The sequence below is a fragment of the Chionomys nivalis genome, chromosome 14 (genome assembly GCF_950005125.1).
Source record: "Chionomys nivalis chromosome 14, mChiNiv1.1, whole genome shotgun sequence".
NCBI lineage: Eukaryota > Metazoa > Chordata > Mammalia > Rodentia > Cricetidae > Chionomys > Chionomys nivalis.
This window is the reverse complement of record NC_080099.1, coordinates 21,270,704-21,292,343: the sequence shown is the minus strand read 5'-3', so window position 1 is coordinate 21,292,343 and position 21,640 is coordinate 21,270,704. Positions and strand designations below refer to the sequence as shown.

Genomic DNA, 21,640 nt, shown 5'->3' with positions numbered 1-21,640 from the left:
AACAAAATGAGTCTATGAATCCGAAGCTGAAATAACTTTTAGCATAATTTCTCCTCTACCACAGCTACATTCTCAGTGTCATACATTGCTTTTCATAAGTTTGTGTGTGTGTGCTTGTGCTGGGAGGCATGTGTGTATTTGAGTGCAGATGTGTGTGCACACATATGTGCTTGATTGCGTGTGTATGTAGACCAAAGAATGACCTTGGACATCATTCCTCTGCCAACCAGCTTTTAAAGACAGGTCTATCCCTCACCTGGGACTCACTAAACAAGCTGGGTTGGCTGGTCATTCTGTCCCAGGGATTTGGATGTTTCCACCTCCCCAGTGCTGGGCTTACAGCTAGCTTTTGGAAAAAAAAACAAACCAAACCAAATCAAAACAAAACAAAACAAAAGACATGGGTTCCAGGGACTGAACTTTGAGACATCTCCACAGTCTGCATTGCTCTTAATTTAACAAAATGAGGATTAATCCTGTATGGCTGCGTATGTGGGCTGTGAGGTACCCAAAACAGGTTTTACTGCTACACTGTAAGCAATGTCTACCAATGATGTATAAGTTAATTAATCGTTTTGTAATTCTCAACAGTCATGAAGAAAATGAGGCAGATCTATATAATATGCTATGAAACAAAATACTTTAACAAAAATCACAAAGAGCCAAGTAAGGTGCATTAGTACATTCACATCTGTATAACGAGGTGGGACATATATACATGCATTGCTTCAAATAGAACAACACTGACATCTGGCTAGATGGGGCTGGAATTCAAGGTGACAGGGATATTTGCTTTTTATACGTTATTTGCATTTAGTCATATGCATGGATTAATTTTTCATTACAAAACATCTTTTGAGAGAAAACTAGCGAAAAGGAGTAGGGAAATAAGAATAAAAGGAAGAGGCGAGAAACCAGAACCCACCCTCAAGTACAAAGAAGCGACCAGCTGAGGTGAACACCAAGCACAAACCCAGCTTTAAAAACCTTGGAAACTTTAAAGTGACTTCGCTGTGCTCAGACAGCCGCGATTCCCAGGGCTCTGGGGAGGAGAGGGCTCAAGCTCACTGCCTGCCTCTTCCCCTGCAGGTGTTGACACACCACTTCCTTCTCCCTTCCAACAGAAGACAGCAGTGTTGCCATGCCCACAGCCAGAGCAACATATGCTCTGTTTACGCAGTATATCTTACTTTTGAATGGGAAGTGTCATGAGGTCTCGGTCCAAGAAGAGTCTTTGAAGAAACTCCTGAACGTCTCCAAGGGTCTCGGGGCCCCCCATGTTTAACATTAAGATGCCGGTTTTTGGCTTCCTGCATAAGAAAAAACAGTTCATTGGCCACACTTTCATTTGCTCCAGGGCAGATATTACTTCAGCTGGAAAGAACCCAGAGGCCCTTTGCTGCCATCACAGGGCTGTCTCCTTGGAGACACGGAGGACCTCCACTTCTTCACTGGCCCTTGTCTTTAGGCTCCAGCCCTGAAGTTGGCATTAACTGAACTCAAAACTTCTCTATTATCCTGTCGGTCTTGAACAAAGACCCAATTCTTCAGGGACAGAGACACAGAGTTCTAGAAACCTAAGATGGTTCAGAGGCCAAAGGACCTGCAAGCGCCAGGGCTTTATGAATAAGTACACTCGGTCAGACTTTCCAAAGATTAAGGTCTCTTTGTATGCTAAAATTAAAGTTCAGTGTTCTACCTTACAATATTGTTTGTAGAACTCAGTGCATAAAGCACAGACTCAACACACTCTCCCACCGAGTGAATTCTGTCACCTGGACAGGGTTTCCCTTTAGTTTTAACATTCCAGTGGGACTGCGCTCATGTTTTCGTCTGTACCCATCTCTTCAGTCGGTCACATAGGAAATTATTCCGAAGCTAAATTGCTCCTTAGTGCTCTGCTTTCTGTCCCTCTACAAGCCACTAGTCCGTCTTCCATGTCACCACGCAGCTCTGTCCCTTCTGTAGGCACACTGTTTAGATAGAGCAGGCTGCAGGATAGAGCACAGCAAGCGGGAAGGAGGGAAACTAAGGCAATGACCCCTTAACAAGCATCTTAAATCAATCAGCTGCCGGGAAATGCAAAACCGAAAGTGTGGTGAAAAAGAACACTTCTGTGTCCTACAGCCCAAAGCAAGGCAGATCAGGGGTCTCTGCTCCTCGCCCCTGTCAGAGGCCAGGAGAAGCTCATCACATACGCCATTCCTCCAAAAGTTCTGGGAGAAACACCGCACACAGAAACTGTGAGCTAAGCCGGTCTGAGCCTCGCAGGATCCCTGGCAGGAAGGCTGTGTAACAGCAGTAGTAAGTGGGACTGCTTCCTCGGTCCTTGTTCTCTTGGATGGCAGCAGCATGCATATGCTACACTCGTCACCATGTTAAACCCAACACCCCAGCGCTTTGTACTACACCCAGACTGTAGCAGTGAACTTCTCAACACTAAGACGTTTTATTCTGCCCCCAAAGAGACTTTCCATCATTGCTCTCACCCCTCTGTGTCCTGTCCCCTCATTCCTGGTGATCACTAATCTGTTCTTCTGGATCTATGGATTCATCTGTCCTAACTATTTTACAGAACAGACTCACACAGCTATGTCTGGTTTCTTTCACTTCGTGCAAAATGTCCGCAGTTTCTCCATGTAACAATAAGAACCAGCACTTTGGGATCTGGAGAGATGGCTCAGAGGTTAAGAGCACTGACTGCTCTTCCAGAGGTCCTGAGTTCAATTCCCAGCAATCACATTGTGGCTCACATGAGAACTGTGCCCTCTTCTGGTGTGCAGGTATACATGCAAACATAACATTGTATACATAATAAATAAATCTTTAAAAAAAAAAAAAAGAACCAACACTTCATTGCTTTGACTGCTCAGTAACAGTCTACTCTACAGTTAGCTCCGTCATTTACCTTAAAAAACATTTTTATTTATCTTTGGCCATTCCACATATGTATCTGATGTGCTTTAATCCCCCCTAATCCCACAGAACCCCTTTTCTTGCTGAGAAGTCCCTGTCCTACTGCCACAAGGTTTTAGTTTGTTTGTGACCCACACAATTCAGTTTGCTTTATTTGCATTCAGCCACTTGCTAGTGGCTACACTCCTGAAGAAAGTGACTCCCTCTGCCCTAGGAACCGCTAGTTTGAACTACCAATTACCCCTCTGGGAGGGGCGGGGCCTCAGGAACCCCTCTCCCATCTGTGCTAGATTACTAACGAGCGCAATCCTAAACAGATCTCATACGGATAGCCACTGTGGGCGTGAGCTCGTGAGTGGAATGGCCTGCTGTGTCTGGACAGTCTCACAACGTACCTCTCCACTCTCTAGCTCTGACAATATTTCCACCTCCTCCTTCCGGTCACTCTTGATTTAGGAAAAAAAAAAAAAAAGAGCAGAGAACCGGCTAGAAGTTCTCCCCCAATGCTACTATGAATGCTTCCACGCCTGCATCAAACCTCTTCTTACTACAGAGACTGGTGTTCCACCTGGAGCCCATAGTAGAGATAAAGCAGGCCCACTTTGACCTGTCTGAGGCCAGTGTTTCTCAGCCTCCGTACCCCTGGCGTTCTTGGGGGAATAGTCCTTTACTGTCAAGGACTCTCCTACACAATGTAGTGTGTTTGGTAATATTCCTAGCTTCCACTTGCTGGGATGACAGTGTTACCTGTCCTGGCTAGTATTTTGTCAACTTGGCCACAAACTAGAGTCGCTCGGGTAGAGGGGACCTCGGCCGGGAAACTTCCTCCATCACACTGTCTGTGGGCGTGTCTGTCAGACATTGTCTCCATTAGCTATTGGTGTGGGGTAATGTGAGCCCTGCACAGGTGACTCCAGATCCTACGTGAGAGGGGAGCAAACCACGGGGAGAAAGCCAGGAAGCGCCACTCCTCCATGGTCTCTGCTTTAGTTCCTGCCTTGAATTCCTGCCTTGGGTTCCCTCAATGGTGGACTGTAACCTGCAAGCCACATAAACCCTTTCCTCCCCAAGCTGCTTTTGGTCACTGCTGTGTCACGGCGACGGGAACCAAGCCAGGCTAATTCCTCACTTCAGCTGTGACAACTACAGATGTCTCCAGACCTAAGAGAGAGAAGGTCTAATCCTCTTCTTACTAAGAGGATTACACCAAGCAATTATACTTAAGAAGTTACAGAACTTTGTGTGTGGATATTCGGCACCTGTGTATCTGCACATGCGTGTGGGGTGGGGTGGGGAAGTGGCACACGTACCCAGCTGTGCACATTGAGAGGCTGGGGGCTGAAGTCTGGTGTCTTCCTCTATGGTTTTCTACTTTGAGCTCATCAGTTCAGCTATACTGGCTGGATAGTGAGCCCTTAGGAGTCTCTTGCCCCACCCCCCAGCTTTGGGATTACAGACACACAAAGCTGTGCCCAGATTTTATGTGGGTGTAGGGACTTCAACTCACGACTGCTCAGCAGACCCTTAACCCAGAATCACCTCCCAAGCCCCTACCAAAGTTTTTCACCCCAAAATGCTACAATTACATTAACAGGGCTGTTGAGTTTCCTTGCTACCCAAACACGCCAGATGCATCACCTGGTGAAACTGCAATCTCCGTTAATCTTTCTACTGAGACCACCCGTCTCACCCCCAAGTTCTTGTCTTTCACCCTCCAAACTCTGTGACTCCTAATAAATTAAGTGCATTTCCCCATGGATTGCTGCCAGTCAGCAGATTACTGGTTAAGGAAGCCCGGGCTAAACGACTTACCTAAGCCACAAAGGGCATCACTGTGCGAGCGGGATTTAGAACTGCGCTTTCCATCTATAACACCTGAGCTCAGAGCAAGAGTGGCTCTAAAGCGGAGGTCCCTCGGCCCTGCTCACGTTTTGCAAACCCGTGTTGGTTTTATACATGAAAGAGTCGCATATGATTTGAAAATGCCCCAGCCCGCATAGCGCTTAATTCAAAACCGTGTTGTGCATGAGGAGCGCTGCATTAGTCGGCCTCTGCCGTGTGTCCAGGACGGCGTGCAACGCTTTAATCAAGAGTCCTGTCTCTCGGCCCCTCAGACAGATCACACCTGAGACCAAGGGCACACTGGCCAAGGCTCTCTTTGTTTGAACAGCAAGTATGCGCAGCAGCATGGATTTGAAAACTTGCTGGGAAAAGTTTAAATGTTTTGCATTTGGTACAGGCTGGGACTTTTAAAAGCATGAAGCTTTTCCTTTGAAATGTGCACAATAGGAGCTGAAACTCATCCGTCAGCAAACAGTCATTTTAGTCTACGCTATCTAAGCAATACTGATGAAAGAAAATAAAATCTCAGTTCTCCACTAAACCTACAAGATACCAGTGTCCCAAGGGTCTATGCTTCCTCTAGAATAGCATCCAGTGAACAATAGAATCTGCACCAAATTTACACAAACATATATACAGAAAGAGAGAGAGAGAAAGAGAGAGAGAGAGAGAGAGAGAGACGACAGACCGAGAGAGAGAGACAGAGAGAGCACACAGTGGGAACGCAGCTCCACTGGTGTCTGTCTTATCTTTGGCTGCCTTGACACTGTAACAGCAAAGGTGAAGAGCAGCAAAGAAGATGGTGCCGCCTATAAAAGCTAAAAGTGAAATAACCACCAAACTCCTGATAAAAAGCCTGCGGACTCCTAACCTAGCACAGCAGCTGGCCTAGTACTGTAGTCCAGCTCAAACGAAGCCCTAAGCAATACCATGTCTTCCAAACCCTTAGCATCAGAATGGTCCCCCAGGACACTCCTTACTTCAGCGTCTCAAGTATCCAAAACTAGACATACCCAGTGCTAGGAAGGTGGGCTTAGAGAAATAAACTGTGATTTCCTAAACTACTCCTAAGCTCTTGGAGATGGATAAGCTTGACTGTCACCTGGGTAGCATACAGAATCAGTCAGGAGACAGAGCTTTAGGATGCCTGGGAGGGCTCTTTGGACTGAGTTAAGGGAGGTGGGAAGATCTACCCTCACTATGGCAAGCACCATCCCACGTATCCCGGAGTGAGTGAACTGAGCACCAGCATTTATCTCTCTCTGCTTCCCGAGTGCAGATTAAAATGTGGCCGGCCACCTCACACTCCTGCCACCATGACGGACTGTACCCGCAAACTGTGAGCAGGAAGAAAACCTTTGTGTTGGTTTTGCAAGGTATCTTGTAACAGCAACAAGAAAAATAACTAAAACAACATAGAAAATATAAATATATAGTGACAGTAGAAAAACCTGTAAAATAATACGTATAAGCACTGTTTACATGTAAGTAAGCACCTATGAGCAGGTAACAAAACACTAGATGGTAAGATTACTATGACTTTTAAGTCCTCCTTCCTATTGTTTTATATAAATGTTACATAAAGTTACTTAATAGAACCTAAGCCTTATACTTTTATTTAATTTTAAAAATTAATATAATATTAAGACCATTTATATTATTGACTTGTCACTAAAAATAAAACAATTGTTGTTTGAAAGAAAATGCCCCCCAAAGGGAGTGGCACCATTTGAAGGTGTGGCCTTGTTGGAGGAAGTGTGTCACTGTAGAGGCGGGCTTTGAGGTCTCATGTATATCAAGTCATGACCCATGTGGCCTGAAAGACAAGATGCAGGACACTCGGCTACTTCTCCAGCACCATGTCTGCCTGCACGCCACCATGTCGCACCATGATGACAATGGACTAAACCTCTGAAACTGTAAGCCATCCCAAATAAATGTTCTTCCTTTATAAGAGTTGCCATGGTCATGGTGTCTCTTCACAGCACTAGAAACCCTAAGCCAGCAATGAAATCATTTTTCTTCCAGGTAAAGAACAGCAAAAGAGATGGTGCTGCCAAAAAAAAAAAAAAAAAAAAAAAAAAAAAAAAAAAAAAACAACTAAAATTAAAGTAACAACCAAACTCCTGATAAAAAGCCTGTGGACTCCTAAGCTAGTACAGAATATTAATTCTTCCACTCATACTAACAGTTTTCCAAGTCTTGAGGGACCACAGAGTACACAAGGTGCCATGTCCTGCTTGGCATGCCACAAACCCAAGACGCCTGTGCTTCCTACCCTACCCACTGATGACATCTTCTAGAAAGACAGAGATTAGAGGAAGGGACTTGGGACCTGTCCCTAATTCCATCTCCTAAATCAACCTGTTTCTTAGTCTTCAATCAATAAAATATCACAATGAGATATCACAAGGGAAAATAACAAACACAAAATGTAAACATTTCATTCACATAGCTGTTCATGCTGGTTTGAGAATGTCCCCCATAAGCTGAGGCATTTGAGTACTTGGTCCCTAAGTGGTGGCACTGTTTGGACAAATTTAGCAGGTGTAGCTTTGCTGGATGAAGTATGTCACTGGAGCTGGGCCTCCAGACTGGTTCAAAGACTCACACTACTCCCAGTTTGCTTCTACTTCCTGCTTGTGGTGCAGGATGTGAGCTCTCTGATGCTGCTCCAGCCTTTGTAACCCTCTGGAACTGTAAGCCCAAATACACTCTTCTATAAGTTGTGTTTTATCACAGCAATAGAAAAGTAACTAATAAACTAATATACTATACAGTTCTAGAATGCCGTCTTGTCTGGCAGGAAAGTCATGATGTCATTTAATTACAGCTACTTTCCTTCTTAGATCTGAACAACTTCCCCGTATAAAACCTGCCCTTCTGTATCACAGACGAGGTCCTGTGGGCATCTGTGGCTTCTGCTGCTGAAGAGAACACGCAGCTACACCATGGCTACAGAACTGCCTCTACCCATAAATACCAAGAGGAAAGTACACTCTATTTCCTTAATAAAGTACAAACCATAAGATGTCATTGATAATTATGCTCACTATGTTAAAAGCGAAAGGTAATAATGGTAGAATCTCCTTGAGAAGTTCTTGATAGGTTAGCTACTTTATGTCCTATACAAGGCATACATTTTACAGGCATAAACATGTTCAGTTCACACACAGATTTTCAGTATGCACACAGTCGATTTCATATATGACATATACTAGGACCATGTTCTTATGTGACTGAAGACTACCTTTAACTGTATGTCCTATATTAGTCCTTAAACCCATTATTTAGCAGCTATTAAAAGGAACCCAAGAAAAGAACATACCATTGATAATAAATATACTGCACTTTCCCAGTCCCTCTCCCCCTAGGTTGCTTGAACCCACTTGTGTTTGTTGTAATAGAAAACAAAAAGAAAGCCTTAGCTGAGCCTAAAGTTACCTCTTTTCTGGTTGAGCTTGAGGTTTTGCAGATTTGGCATGATGCACTTTCTCTGTGGTGGCTGCTGCCGCTGCACCCGACTGGCACCTCCACGGCTGACAGGCCCTCGAGCTACCATGCACCACTGTGACAAAATTAAAGTGCTAGCATGAAATCTAGTTGGAAAGTAATTTCTTTTCAAGGGGCCCTCAGGGCATAATTGCTAGCTTTAAATTTTAAAATGGTACCATGGCAGAGGTGACTTCCCCAGAATCTCTGTAGGCAGGTAAAACACGGAGGACTCCTTTCTCTAGTGGGCTGGGGTGCAGGTTCCCTCCCCCAAGGTGGCGTAATCTTTTTAGAAGGCATAAACACCTCTCACCCTGCCCTGGCTGCACACTCAGAATCTTTCCACCCGTGGGACAGAGCTGATCATGGGGAAGGTGAGGAACTACTAACATAGGGTTATTTAGAGTAGAAACTGAGCCCAGTTCCCAACTAACTGTCGATCCAGTTTCTGTCTTCAAGCCTTCTGGGTAAGACATCAGCGGATGGGAATCCCAGAATCGCCTTGTGCTCTGACAATAAGAAAGGGCAGGAATGCACCCACAAGATGTAGAATAGTTCAGAACCCAATACTCCACATGACAGACCAGGCTCCCAGGGCCGATAGCTCAAGCATTTCCTCCCCCCTAAGCTCCACAGCTAATTCCAGAGTCGATGCAGCTCCTTTCCTGCATCTCTCCTCCACAGGGCAGATGCTGCCATCCAGATAAGCAGTTGGTGGCCTTCAGGGTGGCCAAGGGGTAGTGGGAAAGAGCTGCTAGTGGGAAGAGAAGCAGGAAAGCTTGAGGGTCAACATTCTCAAGGCCTCTTCTCCGCAGGGGTTTAGGAGAGTTCAAGACTCCAGGCGGTTGGAAGGGTCTATCGGTTAGGGACAGGACTTGCTATTCTATGTGCAATACACACGGCCCTGTGCGTACCCTTGACCTGGGCTCCACAAGAGTAGGTGGTGGTCCAGGAAAAGAACTGAACCAAGGAGAACATGTGCCATACTGAGTTGTAACATGAAGTATTGGTCCTTAAATAATCGTAAAGCTAAACTGAAACCACAAGTTAGAACTGAGGAAGATAAGGAATAGTGGTGGCTACTGTGTGGCTTCCTCCTTCTGTCTCCTAACACCGGGTTAGAAACTAGTCTGGGACCAGTCATCTTCTGCCTGGATTCTCCTCTAAGTGCCCTGATGAGGGCAATGTTCAGGCTGGATCAAATAGGTCTGACCTAAGTTCAGCTCTCCCCTTTGTAGCAGTGTGACCTGGGTCAGACTATGATCTCATAGAGCCTTAACTCCCCCTCTGTATCACAATGAACTCAGAGGATTTAAAAATCAAGAGAGGCACTCTGTAGCATCTGCCATGTGCTACATGTGTAGTAGCAGGGGCTACTACAATATTAGTATAATAGTTTCATTTGGAAGCTTCTAGCGAAAGCAACCATGCCTGCTCTAACTTCTTTAAATCACCCAAATGGGCACTAAATAAAAAAAAAAAAAATGGGACTCCCAGGTCACCTAGACTTCTTTCTATCCAGATAATACACATCCACAAGTTGGTGCGTGTCTGTAACCAGAGCACTCAGCAAGCTGAGGCAGGAGGATCTTTAGCTTGAGACCATCTGGGGTTTGAGCCTGATCTTGCCTCAAAACCAATAAATAAAAGCAGATGGCGCACAATCCCAGCAGAGCCCACTACACGAGCTCACGCTGGGGAAGCCTTACTAAATCAAGGCAGAGTGGAAAGACAGATGTAAAGAAGTTCAATTCCACTCAGATGAAGCCTCAAACAACCCGCACCCCTGTTTCAGACAAGTTTAATCATGAAATGCACGGTGAGATTTAACTAGGGATTCAATCACGTGCAACGTCTCCAAGTTCCTGCATGAACAAAATTCCATCAGACCCTATGGGGTATGAGGACAGAATTCTAATTGATGGTCATAAATAAGATTCTTTTCTGTGAACCTAACAAAAGGAAAGGCGGGGTAGGACTAGATTCCCCAGCTAGTGCATTATGGTCTGCTAGTACAAGTCAGGCCTTTGCGTCTCTGGCTGACCAAATTTTGGCACTGGTAAGGGATCCTTCCTACTGTGACTCAGGATTAACATACCTATCAAGGACATCTTAAAACATCCCTCTCTGGCGACTGGGCTATTAGAGATACTGAAGGCGCGAGGAGCAGGTGGTCAGAGAAGATTACAGAGGAGGAGAGTACGCTCAAGGTGTCATATGCTTGTATAATTATGTCACAGAGAAACCCATACAAACTGTACAAATTACATATACTAACTAAAATTAAATAGGATCCCACACTATCTTAGAAGCAGGGACTGTGGGAGTAGGGGACTTGCCTTCCAGCTGTGGATAGTTATTCTGATTTTTGTTGTCCCAAAGGATTGTAACAAGAATAGGAAAAGGACTGTCACTATCTCTCACCCAACACTGTCCTGTATGACCATGATAGGAGAACTTACAGAAACAATGCAATTTCTGAACCATTAAAAATTAAATAGATTGGGACTGGAGAACTCAGGGGTTAATAGCACTGGCTACTCTTGCAGAGGACCTGCGCTCAGTACCTAGCACCCACATCTGGTAGCTTAGAAACAACTGTACCCCAGTTCCAGATTTCATGCCTGGGGTACCTCATATGCACATATCCCCACACACAATTAAAAAACAACAACTTTAAAGCCGGGCGGTGGTGTTTCATGCCTTTAATCCCAGCACTCGGGAGGCAGAGGCCAGGCAGATCTCTGTAAATTCGAGGCCAGCCTGGTCTACAGGAGCTAGTTCCAGGATAGGCTCAAAAATCAACAGAAAAAAACCTGTCTTGAAAAGAAAAAAGAAAAAAAAAAAAAAACTTTGAGCATATCGTGAAAAAAATTTCCATGCCTGGTTGCTGTTACATATATTGCAAAAAAGAAGCAGAAGATGTTATGGATGTGTATATGTATCTTAAGCCTAAAAAAAAAAAAGATGGGGATTTGGAGAGATGGCTCGGTGGCTGACACATTTGCTGCTCTTGCAGAGAACACAAGATTGGTTAGCACACAAATACCTGTACTTCAGCTCCAAAAGGGATCTGACCCCTCTGGCCTCTGCAGCAATCTGTAGTCATATACACTACCCATACACAGATGAAATTGAACAGAAAATCATTGAATGCATAATAAACTACAATTTTGTATATTGGAAAATATACAAGACAAAATAAGAAGTGATCGTGAAAGATAAAAGTTTAATTTCTGCATAAAATCTTAAAAACCCAAATTACAAAACCAAAAAAAGAAAACATGCATAAATCTAATAGAAATCTTGAAAAAGAAAATATAGAACTCTCTCTCTCTTGTGTGTGAGTGTGTGTGTGTGTGTGTGTGTGAGTGTGTGTGTGTGGTGTATGACACACTGGAGGAAGCATCTTACTACTTCTAAAAGGTAAAAACATAGAACATAAAACTGTTTTTTCCAGTTTCATTTCCAGAATTCAGTTGCAGAAAAACACGGTTTTCTCTTAGCTAATATTAATCTTTCCCTGTCTACCAAAATGATAAAAAGTACTGTAATACCATCTTTAAAAACTGGTGTGTGAGCAGTTAACCCAGAAATTCACAACTAGCTAAAGTGCACAGCCACAAATGGTGACATCTCAGCCCCTACCCACAAAAGGCTGCGGGGACACAGCAGAAGAGGGAGCAGAAACACTGTAAGAGCCAGACCCTGTAGAGAACTAGGGCAAAACCTGGATGGGTCAAGACTGCTGCCCTCCCGACTCATTGCCGCTGTGGTTGCTGCATAAGATTTGCACAAGATCAAGCCAGTCAACGGTCCATCACAGTGTGGGGAGGGGCTCCTGAGCCCCAACCGAGCTAAGGAGCGATTATCAATCAATGGCTGCTGGAGAGGGAAGGGTTAGGTTCTTTTTTAAGGAATGGCTCCTGAGAGGTGGACCACGCAATGGTTTTCAACCTGTGGGTCGCACCCCCTTGGGGATCAAACAACCCTTTAACGGGGTCACCTAAGACCATTGGAAAACAGATATTTACATTGCAATTCATAACAGTAGCAAAATTACAGTTATGAAGTAGCAATGAAAATAATTTTACGGTGGGGTGGGTGTGTGGGGGGGTGGTCACCCCAGTATAAGGAACTGTACTAAAGGGCCGCAATGTTAGGAAAGTTGAGAAGCACTACTCTAGCAGGTGACTCCAAACCCATGGGTATTTGGGTAGCATAAATTGAATTTACGAGTTAAGGGTTGGGGAGAGAAGACAGGAAGTTGGTGGGGAGTGGACATGAATCTGGAAGGAGTTAGGGGAAAGAGTTGGAGGCGAATATGATCAAAATAAATTGTTTGCACAGATGAAATTCTCAAGGAATAAAACTATTTTTTTTTCCCAAAGCATTGGATCCTGTAACACAGCTGGAGCCGAGATAAATTGTGGTCTCTGAATCCTCTCACTCAGTTACTTCTGACTTACACCAAAAAAATTTCTTTTCTCCTATTATTTCTTGGGTCTGCTAGACTTTCTTGGCCACAGGAAAGATGGTGAAGGATTAATTTGGTACTTCCTTTACTGGCATGTCCTTATCTTAAAGATATTATCTTTTGTTTCCCAGTGTCCTAAGGGAGCTGATCTTCAATGTACCTTACTGTCTTCTAACAAAGGCACTTGCAATTACGTGTGGATGCTTGGAGTATATTTTCTCTACCTGAAGTAGATGCCAAACTGACAAATTAGGAAACTCCTTTGAAATGGGTCAGGTCTAGTCACATTCAAATTCGTTAAATGAGTGTCCAAAGCCCAAGTCTTTTACATCAGTTAACTGAGGAGCTCTCTGCTGCCTAGTTCACATGCGTCCTAATCTTCACAGCAAATAAGCGAGTTTGGCGAGATTGGGACCCTGACTCAAAGTGTCCTTGCTCAATCGGCCCAACTGAGTGTGTCCCACCCAGGGTCCCATCTAGTGGACACACACATTAATGAGGTGTACCAGCAACACTTGAGATCTCACTTTTTCTCTAAATATCCCAAGCAAAACTCTAGTCCGGGCGTCCCCACAGTGGGTCCTTCTACCCAGAAGCCATGGCATTGGTCTGGGCGGAGCAGCAGTGGACACCGTGATCGTCACCAGCAGGGAGCGAACTGCAAGGCAGATGCCAACAGTAATGGTGACAACGACTCCCCTGAATCTCTAGGTGTCGGGTCCTTCAGAGACCTTCCCTCCGGTAACTACTAATTCGTTACTGCTCGAGGCCGCCAGCTGACCCGGGCGACTCGAACCCGCGGCTTCCCGGCCGCTCCTAGCGTTCGCGATCAAAGACACAACCCCACTTACGCGGCTCGCGGAGCAGCGAGCCCGCAGCCCGCAGGGCCGCAGCCAGGTTGGCGCCGGCAGAAAGCATTTCCGGGACGGCCAGGGATCCTCTGCAGCGGCGAAACAGCTAGGCCCGGCGAGCGCCTATCCGGCTGGGTTGCGCTCGGCAAACGCTCCCGCACATTCGCCAGGCGACAGGGGCGGGGCCAGCAGGAGTCCGCCCTAGGGGTGTGACTAGGGGCGGGGCTTGTAGGCCCGACTAGCCAGGTGCTGCTGCCTGGAAGCTGGGACAGGCCGAGGGATTGTGGCTTGGGGATTGGCTCCTGCCACCATGGATCAGCGCGCCCGAGTCCCTCTAGGTCCCCGTACTATCACGGGTCCCGCTAGGTCTGCAGCGCCGGAGGGCCTTTCAATCTGCCATCCTGGACGAAAGTGGAACGGCAGCCACGACTCAGCAATAAGACTCTGGACGTTTCCATACTGTCCTTAGACGTGCCTAGGCTTCTGCCTCCCTTTCCCAGTTTGGTTGCTTCAATACTTTATCACAGTGTAGACCCTTGTTTCCAGAGCAGAAAGAGAGAGAGAGAGAGAGAGAGAGAGAGAGAGAGAGAGAGAGAGAGAGAGAGAGAGAGAGAGAGAGAGAGCTTTCTTCAAAGCACCTTTCTGTAGCAGAGTGTAAGACAAAGGAACCAGCTTATCATTGCTGGTGTGAGGGCATTAGGAAGGGTGGAGGTCAGGAAGGCAGATGCAGACCCAATTAAGAAGGGGCCATGGGGAGAAAAAATAAACAGAACAGACAGAACATTTTGAAAGATTGAGAGTGCACTAGGAAGAGAGAACGGTAGGGTAAGGCTGATGGAACAAGTAAGTCCTCGTGGAGACTTGGGGGAAGGATGGGAGGAAAGGAAGGAGAGAGAATGAAGAAGGAAGGCAGGAGTCCAGATAAACCTGACCACTAGTGGCTAAAACCTGAGCTCTTGGCTTTACTAGTTTATTGTGTTTATAAGACAGATGTAAAATGTAAATGTATTACAATTCATATAACTGACAGGATTACCTCTGTGTGCATTCCCCCCTTGGGACTGAGGACTGAGCCCAGAGCCTCACAGACCCTAGGCATGTGGCCTGTCTCTTTTTACATCTCATTTTGTGTCAGGGTTTTTTAAGTTGCCAGGGCAGGCCTTAAACTTGCTATCTCCCTGCATCATCCTCCCCAGTAGCTGATATTGCAATACTGAGCCACCAGACCAAGTCCTTTGGCAATTCTTGACTTCAAAAATCAAATGGTTCTAGAGATTGCCCTGTAGAGAACCTGTAGGAAATTTAGGGGTTAGAGCAGATAAGGCAGAGACTGGTTTCTTGAGAGGGGCTGCTTCCTTTCTTATGAGAAGGTGGAGGTAAGGGAAAATACCTGCACAGGAACAAACATCTAGACAAAACAATAACAGAAATGGGAGGACCCACGGCTCTTATAAAACACCGAGTCTAGCTTAAGCCCTGAACACCCATCATTACAAGATGACCTTTATGATCATGTAAAGCTAAGAACTTCTCTAAAGTTCATCTAGAAAATGAACTACGGAGGCTCCACAACACACTCAGAAATGCCGTGCTGGATGACACAGGGCGAGGCCACAGGTCTGCGACGTCTCTTCTGTCACCTCTGGGAGGCCCTGAAGGAGTCATTCTGCCACCCTGGGTGCTGAGCACTCCTGCTAGGTGGAGATAACAGGGGTTTCTTGGCCCCTCCCAGAGACGCGCTAATGATTAGTGATGAGACAAAATGCCGCCACTTCCCACAAAATCTACAGCTGAGACAGCCACATTTTATGTGTGACCAGAAAGCAGAAAAGAATTGACAAAATGTTTTATTCCAGACATTAATCCAACATCATTTCAAAAAATGAATGAGCACGATTTCTTTCATTTTATTTGTCTACTGACTGAAAACTCAAAATTTTCTGTGTGCAAAGCTTCTTGATGGACATATTGGGGATTCATGGGTTCTAAAAAGACGGCAAAACTTGGGCTGGTGAGAAGCGGTTCAGCAGGTAAAGTGCTGGCTGTACAAACCCGACCACCTCCGATTCCTGGAATCCATGATTGAAGGGAAGCAGCAACTCCGAGAGCTGTCCTCTGACCTCCACACATGTACCACAGCACTGAGTGAGAACACACGCCAGAAATAGAAAACAAGCAAATCTTTGTGATCTTGAGCTATTTTTGTAATCTGTGTCTAGGCAGGCCTTGAACCCTTGAACCTGTCACCTTGCTGCTTTGGCATCCCCAGTAGCTGGAATTATAGGCCTGCCTGAGTCACCAGGCTGAGCCCTTTTGCTAATTCTTGACTCTGGTAACAAAAACAGTATTTTTTTTAGGTTGCCCTTATATCAAATATAGCAGCTTCCAAGTGAATGGTTTATGATGATGATGATGATGATGAAATAAAAGCAGATAAAATGTACTTCATATGATTTCTATGTAAAGCTGTCCAGTGGTGGCGCACGCCTTTAATCCCCAGATCTCAGGAGGCAGAGGCAAGTGGATCTTTTGAGTTCGAGGTCAGCCTGATCTACAGAGAGTTTCAGGACAGCAAGGGCTGACAGAAAAAAAGCAGGTGTATTTTGCTTTTTTATTTTCTTGAGACAGTGCCTCCTCCAGCCCAAGTGGGCCTTGAACTTACTATGTACCTGAGACAATCCTGAACTCATTGGTCCTCTGGCTTCCACCAGTTAAGCACTGGGATTACAAGCACGTACTACCACACTTCAAAAAGTTCCTGCTGGGCATAGTGCATGAGTTTTTAATCCCAGCACTCGGGAACAGAGGCAGGCAGAGCTCTGTGAGTTTGAGGCCAGCCTGGTCTACATAGTGATTCCAGGACAGGACAGCCAGGGCTATATAGAGAGAGATCCTGTCTCAAGAAACCAAAAACAAACAAAATCCATAGTTCTTAGCCCAGAAGTTGTGAACTCCGGATTCAGGGTTACAGAACATTTTACAAAGTGCTTGAAAGGTTAAAGAAGTGAGATTTATAAATATTTGCATATACATATAAAATACTTCTCCTCTCCCTAATGAGATTTACATAGATTTGCATATATATGCTTCCCCCTCCCCCCCACCAGCTTGCGTTTTTAAGCAAAATTCTATACCAATTCCATTAGCAAACAGAAGGCTGAAAGATACAGGCTTTGTGTTGACTGAGATAAGCCGCGAGGGAGAAGATTTGTCTGAGCCCCTGTGACTTAATTAGTGAATAAAGCACTCGCCTGTCACAGACAACACTCTGGAGTTCAGGCTGTAGTTCTAAATAAAATGAATTTGTTGGTTTCAGCTCAGTGCTTCAGGGAAGGGGGGACTCCCCTAATTCATTATTTGCAGTGATTGGCACTTCTGAGCTACACAAACTAAATTTATATAACTCCACTCGGTCTCCTTAATCAGAAAAAGACTGGGGGAGGGGATTCCGTGCGCAAGAGAAACAGCAGTTCCGTGTGACAAATGGGGAGCCTAGAATCATCACTCAGGGAAGTCTGAGCCATTGTCCTCACAATTAAGACCTAAGCCACCAAATCTGGACCCAACTGCAGCACGCTTTGCCTAAACCACAAGGAAGACTGTCCGGAGCCCACCTGTGCTCACACTCACTGAGTGTGTCCACAGTGAGAAAAGTGCTGCCCCAGGTATTGTGGGGGATAAAGGTGTGAAAAGGTTCTAAAGGAACTTGTATGTACGTGCAAGTAGCTCATTTACGAGGCAAGGATGAAGGCAGAGACACTGCCAAATACCTAATGTATGGAACGGAACGATAATCGGAACCCACATGGAACGAACATTCTAGGTCACTTAGGCAGCTGTCCATGAAAAACACAAGAATTCACAACATAAAAACAGGTCATGGCTAGGGGCCAGGGAAGAAAGCAAAGAAGGCAGAGGAATGCAGAGAGGCCGGAACTGCTACTTTCTGTAGACGCAGTCTGGCGTGAATTCTGCCAAGGTGAAACAGGAACAGGAAGACCTCTCTCTGCAAGTGAGACCTGAGCAAGGGTTCTGGAGCTTGCATGAGGAAGGGACCAGCAAGGATGGGGACCCCTTTGAAGCCTGTATTAGTTTCCTTTGTCAGTGGGACAACGTCTCAAAATTTTGCTGTTTTTTTCTTTTTTTAACTCTGGAATTTAGAAACCTTTCATTAAGGTATCAACAGGGCCACAAGCCCCCTGTCCATCCTGGTCACTCCCTATCTTCTGGCAGGGCTTTGAATACCTGTTATACTGGAACCAACTAACCCCATAGTCCAATTTTGAGTACATAGGTAAAGACCCTTATTTCCAAATAAATACATACATGCAGGATCTGGGAGTTAGGACATCAACTTCTTTTAGGGGTCATGAGAGAGACCTGCAAGGAGGTCTTGTGGCCGAGGTGAGGTGAGACCAAGGCTTCTTGATGAACTAGGACTTTGCAGGTGATGAGGGGTCTTTGGCATGGCCTTCTGAACTGCCTTTCTGCAGCACTGACACACTGAGTTCCTAAGAGTTCCTTTTCTCAGTCATAAGGACAAAATGGGAGCACCTGGACCGACATTAAGCCAGGAGGTGGGAGCTCACACCTTCAATTCCAGAACTCCAGAGGCAGAGGCAGGCAGAACTCTTAGGAATTCATGGCCAGTCTTGTCTACAGAGCTAGTTCCAGGAGAGCCAGGGCTACATAGAGAAACCGTGCCTTGAAACAAAACAAAAAACAAAACAAACAAGACACACACCACACACACTACATGACTAAACACATTATTTCTTCCCACGACTTATCACTTTTTGTGAGCTCCTATTTGTAAGGTGCCTTTGTCCCTATTTCCACACTGGCAAAAGGGTGCCCACAGAGCTTGTCTGTGTCCTCTTGCCAGCAGCCCAGGGATGTCCTGAGTCTTGAGCAGACTGATGTTATTTTCTTGGCTTCAGTCTTGCTCTTTGAAGGTATGTAAATTTGCAATCACCTCTTCCCAGGAGGCTTTTACTCCCTCCCAGAACTGTGCAAACCCCAAACTCCTTTTGCTATGGGCTAGAGAGCCGGCTTTCTGGAATTTTCTACAGAAGAGCCAGGCATCTGAGTCCCCTAGCTCCACCATCCTGCTTTTATGTGGATGCCCTGGAAGATATGTTCACTGTTCTACGGATGCTCTGCATAAAATCCCTCAGCATTTTCGCTGGGGTCAGTTCTTACCCAGCTCCAGCTCTAACCTTATAGCTCTGGCTTTGATGCTATCTCCACTCCTCCCCGCAATTCTGTCTCCCAGAGCTGTCGTTTTCGCTTTCAGCTAAGGGAGGAAGCATTAAATGTATATCCAATGAATGTATTTACAGCGGGGACAAAAGGATGAGCGCAAGTTTCACTGCCTTCAGGCTCTGAGGGCTACAGAATGCTCACCCAAGGGCTATTAGAATCTACAAGAGGAACTGTCAGCATGGCAGACTTGAGCAGCTGAGGCAGGACTGCCTTAAGTAGCATGACCCTGTCTCAAAACACAAACCACAGAAATGATTTTACAAGAGAAGACTGGAACATGCTGAGCCTGAGGAGACACTGGCGACAGGCAGGACGCACAGGGAAAAGACACAAGCCCTGTCTTTAATGATTCCTCCATGATTGTCCCGTCTCCAGCCCTTGTTGATCATCTAAAGACTGTCCAAAACTAACAGTCCGAGGTCCATTTACTCAATGTTGCACCCTACCCCCATTCTAACACCTTGATGCCAAAGCAAACATAACAAAGACATTCTCGAAATTTACCAGGTAGGAACCTGTGACTACACAAAACCCAACAGACCAACTCTTTGATCTTGCAACATCCTGTTCGGACTTCTGCCGTCACCAGTCACCTAAACTCCCTTGCCTAAAGATAAAAGGAGCTTGAGACACATCCCCTAGAGGTGGTCTTTCAGGACCCAAGCTCTCATTTGTCTTCGGTTTGCTTCCTCCCCAACAACCTGTCCTTGAATCACTGGGCTCTCCCTGAGCAAGTCAACAGACGCAGGATTTTAACCAGAGCTGTAAGGAACGTTAGCCTAGTTCTTGGCTCATCCCCACCTTTGCCAAAGGAATTGCTGAATGTCTACCCCTGCCAATCACTGACTCCGCTCACTAAGCACACTCTTTGAAAGGTGATCCCACCTTATTCCTCAGAGGAGGGAAACACCCGAGTTGCCTGAGGCCGCAGAGCCAGGGCAAGGCTGGTGTTTGAACCCAGGTGTGCCAGTGTTCCCAAAGTGGAGGCTGTTCCATTCTCCCAAAATACAACTCAAAAGATAAAATGCTAACAGGGGCAGGAGCCAGAGAGCACTCGGGGAGTTCATGGCCGGCGTCGTGAATTTATCAGTGCAGAGGACCACAGCTGAGAGCCTAGGAATTCAGATTGGAAGCCGAGCTGGGATGCACCATGGAAATTCCATTCAATAATCACAGTCCAAGGACAAAGCCTCTCAGATTCCCAAGACCCTCTTAACCGTCACCTACAAGCTTTAAGTTTCATAGATTTACTTAGATTTACTACATTTGTCTTCGTTCCTTGCCAACCTGCGCTACCCAACAGCTAATGATTGTGTGTTCCTCCCCTGCCTTCATTCTGATTTGTGTGCTCAAATACAGAATTGTGACCTCTGGGTAAAGACGGGGCTTACACACAGATTTAGCTTCACTTTGGCCCAAACCCCACCAAAATCTCCACAGAGGTCTTAGAATGGCGGGGGTGGGGGGTCCTTTTTGTTCTCAAGCACAAGTCAAAATAAAGGGGGAAAGAACGCTACAGGAACAGAATTTTAGAAGCTAGAGGGCAGATGAATCAATATTTCATGGTTCAGCCAGCCGAAGAAAAACTGAAATGTAAGCTGGCCATTCTAAAATAAGAACCATTTAGATTTAGACAACAGAATCCCTAGTGGCTAGGACTGGCGGCAGCAGGTGCCTTTGGAAGTGGAGATGAGAAAAACATGCTATAATGAGATGGATTGAAAGTCCGTGAGAGCAGCTGTCAGATGCCCAGGTTCCCACTCTGTAGTGGGGCAGCGCCCCCTCTCATGGCCAAGTGAAGACTGCATTCCTGGACAAGTTGTGCAAGTTCTAGGTAAAAACGGTAGACAGCCCTGGGGCCTTTATAGGAAGAGGTAATAGAAAGATTACCAGTACGTCTGGATGTCTTCGGGGATTGAATGAACTGAATAAAACCTGAGATTAATTGTAAGAATGAAAAGGCACAGAAGGCAAGGTAACTCCAGTTTACTACATATCCAACAGAAACGGTAACTCGACGGAGCTGGAAAGATGGAGACATGAGGTGCACACGGGAAAATACGGTTCTTGTTTGCTGAAGAGCAGATGACATCTAAATAAAATGAAGCACCATGTGGAAAAGCAGGCAGGCCAGCAGCATGGAGGTAAATTTAAGCTAAACTTCGACAGCTTCCATGTCTCAAAGCTGGTGCTATGTCAGTTAGCTGAACCTTCGCTCTAGAACTTGGTGTTCACTCATGACTGAATTTAATTCTGATCAAGCTATCTGCCTAACGACTCCCCCAAATAAGAAACTGTTAGCGTAAGAGTCACTACATTGAACGATTTAAGATGGCATGAGTTTTGGTACCTGAATGTTATGACGTCTTTTTTCCTCGAAGGCTTGAGAGACATACACGATGCTAAGACTGTTTAAATAACCCAGTCTTTCCCCAGTATCCCCATCTCATCTAGAGATGACAGCGGTCATAAGGACTGAAGTGTAAGAAGAGAGCCTAAAGGTTCATTTGAGTAACTGTTGGAATCATCCTACACCAGTTTTAATTGGGAATTTTCAAAAAAAAAAAAAAAAAAAGGCCCCATCCATAAATCCAGATTCAGCTAGTCTAGCGTAAAATCCAAGCACTGGTATTTATAAGATCCTCAGGTAATTTAAAATATGCATCCAGGGTTGCTCATAACAGAAGTGAAGTACTCTCTATATACTGGAATTGCTGAAAATGGCTGAAGGACACGTAAACACAACTGATGGCATATCCAGGTGCGTCTTGGCATACAGGTTACTCCCCCATAACCC

At 45.6% G+C, this 21,640-nt stretch overlaps 1 protein-coding gene across 2 annotated transcripts in view; it reads right to left on the bottom strand.

Moving 5' to 3' along the window:
• The window catches only part of Fech (ferrochelatase), a 34,989-nt gene extending 21,244 nt beyond the window's left edge, over positions 1-13,745 (bottom strand). Inside the window, exons 1-3 of one of the 2 annotated variants that reach the window (XM_057789255.1) lie at positions 13,579-13,745; positions 8,203-8,326; positions 1,191-1,310 (exon numbers count right to left, since the gene is read on the bottom strand). In XM_057789255.1, coding sequence (XP_057645238.1) covers positions 1,191-1,310; positions 8,203-8,326; positions 13,579-13,645 — 311 coding nt within the window. In that variant the 5' untranslated portion in view covers positions 13,646-13,745. The remainder of the gene's footprint in view (positions 1-1,190; positions 1,311-8,202; positions 8,327-13,578) is intronic. The other variant, XM_057789256.1, reaches the window with a different exon arrangement.
• Between the last annotated feature and the right edge of the window lie 7,895 nt (positions 13,746-21,640).